Raw genomic sequence first — 8,032 nt, 5'->3', positions numbered from 1 at the left:
CTTATTACGTCAAAATAAATTACAAAAAAAATCATTATTTCCCCATATTCACCAAGTTATGTATACAAGAATCAATATAATGATCATTCTTGCTCTTATCTCCAAACATTTCCATTATTCGTGCTACATTTGCCCTTAATCGCTCACCTCCTTCACCTGACATTGCGACTTTGATCGATTCGGCAACCATGTCATGTGTAAACCATCCATTTTGCTCGTTTCTAAGAATCTCAACACCCAATTTTTTCCCACTTAGCAACCTCACATTCAAACCTTGGTCATTCATAACCGGAAAAAAGATCAAAACCCGCCCAAATGTGAGTCCTTCAATAGCCGAGTTCCAACCACAGTGCGTCAAGAATCCGCCTATCGATGAATGACTAAGTATCTTAACTTGAGGTACCCAACCAACATAAACGATCCCTCGACCCTTGATTCTCTCAAGAAACCCATCAGGAAATGGAGTTGACTCAACTATTGACTTTCTTATAGCCCAAAAGAAAGGATAACCCGAACGTTCTAAACCTAGAGCCAATTCATTGAGTTCAACTTGACTCAATACCGCCTCACTTCCTAGTGCCACATAAACAACCGAGTTAACCCGTTGTGCGTCTAACCATTTTTTAAAATTTTCATAACCCTCAAGCTCACCGTTTTCTAACAACGGGGGCAGAACGCCAAGTGGTATAACGGGCTTTTGATATAGTTGACAAACGAGATCAAACCACTCGGGTTCAAACTCATAAATAGTTCTAAATAAAACTAAATCGCAACGGTCTATTGAGACTAAAAACCTTTCAGTATCCGACACACCTGATTCATTCCCAACCGCGCCTTCCGTGTACTTTGTAACTTCATGGATCCGGTACCTTATATCCGATTCAAATGGTATCCATTCGGGTACCCGACAAAAATCCTCAGGTTTTGATCTAGTAAATTTGTCATTTAACAATAACGATGGAGGTCCAAGAAAAGCCTGAGTTGCAGCTGTAAAGAGACTAAAATAAGCACTAGAAATACCAAGTTTTGATGTAATATTCGGTAGCCAATGAGACGCGTAATCGAAGATAACCCAGTCGATTTTTGGGTCTGCGGTTTTAAGAAAATTGACTAGAGGTGATTCTAGATGATCAAATGCTATTTTTAGAAACTGGGCTTTTTGGTAAGGTATATCCATTGAAGACTCTGCGAATTCTGGCAAACTTTCTATTTTAGGAAAGGGAAGTGGGACTAGTTTGATCAAATTAGAAAGTTTTGGAGGTATTTTCGGAATTCTATCTAGATTTTTTGGAGTTGAAATGTATGAGATTTCATGGCCTTTTTGTGCTAGGATTTTGGATAAGTGAAAGAAAGGGATGAGATGACCCATTGCTAGCCATGGAAACATTGCTATGTGAAGAGATTTTGTATCATTTTTCTCCATGGCTCGAAAAATGTCGATCCTGGGGCACCAAGATGGCTAAGTGGCTCTGGCTCGAAGCTAATTCAATGAAGAAGTTGGAAATGGCAATTTATGCTAGGTGCTTCTTCAAGATATGTTTATCGCATAATTTTCACAAGAAAACAGATAACAAGTGAGCCAAGCAGCCATGGTTGACTAAAAGATATATTTGTATAAAAAACCAACAAATGAAAGAAAGAAAAGGAATACGTTAAATTAAACTAAGTTATCATAAATCACTATGTTATGTCTTATCCTCCCAGTCATGATCAGAAAGATATGTTTATGATTGATTATATATTTTAATTTAATATTATAAATGAATCAGTCAGTCCATGTTACATGGTCACGTTTAGATAAATTTATGGAGTGATTTTCTCCTTTTTTCAACTTTTGTTGAAGCAGTCAAGAAATGTTATCAGATAATTCATTTATAGCATTACAGATAGATAAAAAGTTTCTTCAATTTAAGTATTTGCTAAACACGTGAACTTTGAACTTTAAAATATTTTGGGTAAAGATAACAGATGAACTTTAATTTGGTTTTTAGTTAGATCCAAATGTTAAATATGTGAATTGAGCTAACCATGATCACAAACTCAGATGAGAATATAAATCCGATATCACGCATCTTTATTACTTCAAGATCCAATCAAAAGAATGTGAGAATATGTAACTAGACTACTAGAGTCTAGAGGTGCCAAATTTGACCATTTACTTGGTGAACGTGTTGATTTGGGTACCGGTTTAATCCCAAACGGGCCGTGTCAAAAGAATGTACTAACGAAATAACATGTTGGGCTGCATGGGTGTAAGATACTGGCCCAAACTTTATTATTTATAATGCATATATCATCCTAGATCGCCTCATTCATTTATGTAGTATATTGTAGATTACTTTTGTAAACAAATATCATTTTTGTATCTCTATAAAAGTTGTATTTTTTTTTTAAAGTTAAATTTCGTTGCAAACTTTGTGTATTTAATTCTTTAAAAAACAGAAAACAAATTTAAGTAATATTTTATTTTTATTTATTTATTATTTTAACATCAAATATACTAGATTATATTAAATTATACTAAAAATGAACCTGAATTTCTACCACAAGAACCAAATTAACTTAATATTCATACGGCTGTTAATGAGAAATGAAAACAAAGTTTGATGCCCGAACGGTGGTTCACTTGGTCCATCCCTAGGGCCATCCCTACTTACATGTCATACATGTGAAATCGTGACATACATGTAGGAATTGGCTTCAACATCTTGAATCCATCTCACATTCTCACTTAGGGGTTGCTCACGTCATACATGTGAAATCGTGACATACATGTAGGAATTGGCTTCAATATCGTCAATCCATCTCACATTCTCACTTAGGGGTTGTTCAGTATTAAAATCACAGTCAGTACCACATCTGCAAAACATTGACTAATTCTCCTAAACAAGTCCATCACTAACAATTAATCTTGGATCCACCTTTTATTTAATATCTACACCTGCAAATTTTTTTATAAAAAAAAGCATAATAAAACTTGTCCCCATGAGAATGAGTAACACTAAGCCGAATCAAGGACGAGTCGAGCTCAGTGATGTTCACTCGTCTCTGGATGGCGGAAGAGCAAAGGACATGTAAGGACGAGTCATATTGGGTTGCTTCTTATATGGACATTACTCATGATAAAACAAAAATGTAAATACATCATAATTTTATAAACTTAATTGTAGTTTATAGATATAAAATGTAGCTACAAATAGTAGTTTCTCATTGTTTATAGCATACATATCCTTGGAAAAAAATTAACAATGGGTAAATAAGAATATGGACTCATTCTACCAAAAAGTAATATCACACACTTAGCAAGTCATCCAAAAAGAACTACAACTACATCATGACTCTATTAAGTAGACAACAACCAAGACTTTACACACATAAATAAGGGACCATCCTTCTAATAACTACTCATCCACCCATTAAATATGTACACTACAAAGGTTTCAATATTGAAATCTCCATAACCAAAAGTCCCCAACAAAAAAATATATATCCATGACTAACAACAATGTAGGTAAAATTATCAGTCAAGTTATTTCCGCGGTCAGCAAAGAAGAATCACAACCGGGTAAAAGTGAAGAGAAAATCAACCAATGGCTTGAAGTATCGGTGCCGTATATCGTAGCGGGCATAATATGGAGCGTGTTCATGATGTGCTGTTGCAGGTGCTTGTGTGCAAGAAGATCGAGACGGAGAATGATGAATGCACCTGGTCAACGTCGGGTTAGGTTGCCACGAGGTGGTAGTGGTTAATCCTGGCCTATCTAGAGAGTATTTTTCATATGAATTAACGTTGTTATAATTCTGTACGTTTAATCTATGTGTGTTTGATTTGTGGTCATCTTTTTGTTCAATTTATGTGATTTTAATTTGTATTGTCATTTTTCCATACAAGAAAAAGGAAAATAATGTACATCTCCTCCCTCTACTGAGTAGTGAGTACTGACTACGTACTCTACTCCCTTTGTTTCTTTTTTAGTAAAAAATTGCGGATATTTTACGAGTTTAATTACTAAATTTAGCTGAGAGTTAAATAAATTGTTATATAAATAGCTAATCACATATTTGATTTTCATTATATGGTAAGGTCGGATAAATTTTTTAATTTATATAAAAATTTCATCTCATTCCTAATAGCACCAAGCAGTAGTGAAGGACTGAAGGATATAAGCAAGTACAGCAAAGGCAACCACACAAAACTCCGACTTTTAGATCTTCATACTTATATATTGATACTAGTCCTAATACCCATGTAAGGTAATTATATAAATTGTATCGTAAAAAAATTTGAATATGCCTTATGCATGATTCGTGAGTGTGAAATAAGTTGTTGTTAAATTAAATCGATGATCGAAGTTAAATAATAATAAACAATAATGATAAATATAGTATATGTTTAGTTAGAGTTTTACATTTACTTAAGTTTTTAGAACTACATCAAAATCGGAACTTATAAGCATAGTGGATGATGACAAATAGTTTTGTGATTTCGGATCGTAAACTCAAATTTTTTAAGTCTTTCATGTTAATAAATTATTGAGTATAATTAATATAAGTAATAGGAGTTAAACAATTGAGAAACAAAAAAAGACAATTTATTAATGAGAAAATAATCAATTAAATAAGGTTATAATGTCTTTTATATTAGTAAGCCAAGCGTTAGAGTTTAATCATAATCTAATAAGGAAATTGAATTTATATAGAACTAAAAAAGCTAAATTAACAAAATAAATAAATTAAAAGGAAACGTGTCGATCAAAGATTACGCCACATGTCATTTCAAGAACATGTCAATCATGTTTTAGTTTATTGGTAGATACTAGTTTTAATACCCGTATGATGAATGGATTGACTATATATATATATATATTAATTTTTTTTTTTGTGTGTCAAAACAAAGATTAAACATTACATGTATTTGGTATAGGTAGTTGAGGATAAAAAAATAAAAATTATTAATTAATGATATGATAAATGTTAATCTTTACATGTTTAGTATTTTAGTTATTAAGTAACTTAATAAAAATATTATTAAAGGAAAAAAAATGCATCGGCAATATAAGGAGATGATAATCTATCTATAATTGTTTAAATAATTAAAAATCAAATTATCATAGATGGAATAAATAGATTGCCTTGAAAGTACGAAAAAGAAACCAATGAGGTTTAAAATATAAGTAAAAGAGTTTTAGTTGTATGTAATCTCTACATACAAATTTATAATAATAAAAGGATTTTAATTATTATTAAAATATCTACCAATAAACTAAAACATGATTGAGATGTTCTTTAAATGATACGTGGCATAATTTTTGATCGACAAGTGTCTTTTTAGTTAATTTACTAGATTTTAGACCCGTGTCCAACACTAGACACGGGATTTACGATATTAACAATATTAGATTTTCATACATTTAAGTCGTAAAAGCTTACAAATTTAAAAAAACACGGTTTTAAGTGTTATATTTTGCAAGTTGTAGTACAATAATCATAGGTTCCTCACTGTCATTATTAGCCTAGACATATTGATAGAATTGTTTGCCGTAGTCATTCCACAAGGCACATGCTATATATAATAATTTCTCCATTATAATATATTTTGAAACAGATGTACTTATAATGTGATATTATTAGGAAAAATAATTAGGCATTAAAATATAAATATATGTATTTAATCATGATGCGCGTTCATAACACGCATATGTTTATTTTCAATCACTTATTCTATGATAATATGATAAAAATTAGGATTGTTTTTATATTCTTTGATAACAATTAAGACTTTTCTAATATTTGTTAATAAGTCATTAGGTTTTCAAATAGTTTTTGTAGAAAATATTTCATATGTTAAACTTTTTTTATTTAATTAAATGATTGTAAATTTTAAAAAATTCTTTCAAGTTGATGGCTAAAAATAAATATAAATGAAGTATTTAGGGCTAAAAAGTGTAAATTAATGATGGAAAACAAAAAAAGTGTAAATTAATAAGACTTGTTTTACAAACTAATATAAATATTAATATTAATATAATTATATATTTGGATAATGATTATTAGGATTTTTAATTTGTAGTTTATCTAAATGATGACATCATCAAAAGTCAATTTGATGAAATCGAACAATGTGATTGGTTAATTAGTCATTAGTTCAACTATCTTATAGTATATATTAAGATTTTATTAAGTTAGCTTTTTTTTTAATTGTATATATATAGATTTAATTTTCTTAATAGACTTAGAACTAAACTCTAACTCTTAACTTATAAATAAAAACACATTATAACTTTATTTGATTAATTGTTTTCTTATTAATAAAATTCTTTTTTTTTTCTTTTCTCAATTCTTCAATTCCTATCATTTATATTACTTATAATACGTTATTAACATGAAAACTTCAAAATTTTGAGTTTACGATCCGAAATCACAATTTGCCGTCATTCACTATGCTCACAAGTTCTGATTTGATGTTATTAAAAAATTTAAGGTAAATCCAAAACTCTAACTAAATATATATTATATTTATCATTACTATTTATTACAAGTACAATTTAGCTTCAATCATCGGTTTACTTTAACCACAATTTATTTCATACTCACAAATCATGTATGTGACATATATAAATTTTTTATGATACTATATATATACCTACCGTATATCGTACGGGTATTAGAACTAGTATTTTAATACTATATGAAAAATAGGAGAAGATAAGGTTTAATTATATTAAATTAAATGGATACATGTCAACCAAATGGATTACCACGTGTAAATTAAACAATACCTCAATCATGTTTTAGTTTATTGGTTAACTAGCTAATAACCTGGGTTCAACCCGAACTTATTTATAAAAGTTTTGTGATATTAAGTTACCTCAATATCTAAGAACTATGAGATAATTCAACCATACTAATAATCTCGAAATAGTACACATTATGTTTTGAATATACGAGTATGGTACCTGAGCAATGCAGCGACAGTGATAGGGAAGACGGTCTATTGGTGTCGGTGATAGTACTATTGGTGTTGGTGGCGGTGTCAAGTGGTGTAGGTTGATTTAATCGTGATAGTGAAAAAATTTTAGAAGATGAAATATTTTTTATAAAAGAGTTTAGATATAATTAACTTATTAACTCGCATAATATGTGAATACTTTAAAAATCTATCATAATTAAATTATTTAAATGATGAAAATTTAAAAGACCATGTATAAACCGTTAGAGTTTTCAAAAGAAAATTAGAACTAATTTTTTTTTTTTTATAGAAAAAGATATCATAAATAACAAAAATGAAATAAATTTTAAAGAAGGAAAGTTTAGTATCATGAGTAAATTAAATAAAAAAAACAGGAAAAAATAAATTAGATACTTACATATTAATTTACATTAATTTGGTTTATGTAAAAAAAAAAGACATAAATTATAAATCAAATAGAAAATATTTTAAATTTTAAATATGATGATGTCATAAATCAAAAAAGGTAAAAAAGATAAAGTTGATATAAATAAATGTAATAATGACAAGTAAGCATTATTTAAAAAATAATGATGTCATAAAAATCTTATTTTATTTATATAAGATAATAATAATAATAATCTAAACATTTATTATATACCAATGTATACTAATATTTTATTAAGGGATAAATGTTGTTTTTTAAGTGTGGACTATTAAGAAAAAAGGGAGATGATGTATCTCTCTAATTTATTAGCTTAAAAATCATGTCCAATTATTGTTTGATTATTATCTAGTGTACTAGAGAGCTTAAGATGCAAAATTATAATCATCATGACTTAAATCGGTTTAACCAACGAGATTATGTCATTATGTGGTCCATAATCAAATAACTATTAATTGCCTATCACCAAAAGGCCGTGGTGTAATAATATATCTCTTGATATATTAAAAGTGACATAATTCCCATCATCATCAGATACTAATATTACTATTATCATAGTCTTTTTCACCTAGCTAGCTAGAGCAATATAAACAAGGGTAATGCATTGAGCCTCATTGCTGCAAGCAGACCAGATAGTT

At 29.3% G+C, this 8,032-nt stretch overlaps 1 protein-coding gene across 1 annotated transcript; it reads right to left on the bottom strand.

Annotated features, from left to right (window-relative positions):
- On the bottom strand, nt 1-1,603 carry LOC122597965 (UDP-glycosyltransferase 91C1). The gene has a single exon (XM_043770559.1). The coding sequence runs from the start codon at nt 1,421-1,423 to the stop codon at nt 35-37; it is 1,389 nt and encodes a 462-aa protein (XP_043626494.1). The 5' UTR covers nt 1,424-1,603; the 3' UTR covers nt 1-34.
- Nucleotides 1,604-8,032: the final 6,429 nt, after the last annotated feature.

The sequence above is a fragment of the Erigeron canadensis genome, chromosome 4, assembly GCF_010389155.1.
Source record: "Erigeron canadensis isolate Cc75 chromosome 4, C_canadensis_v1, whole genome shotgun sequence".
Lineage (NCBI taxonomy): Eukaryota > Viridiplantae > Streptophyta > Magnoliopsida > Asterales > Asteraceae > Erigeron > Erigeron canadensis.
This window is presented reverse-complemented; position numbering and strand designations above follow the sequence as displayed.

Excerpts from the sequence above, each read along its gene's own strand:
- LOC122597965 (XM_043770559.1), bottom strand. The coding sequence starts at position 1,423 with ATGGAGAAAAATGATACAAAATCTCTTCACATAGCAATGTTTCCATGG.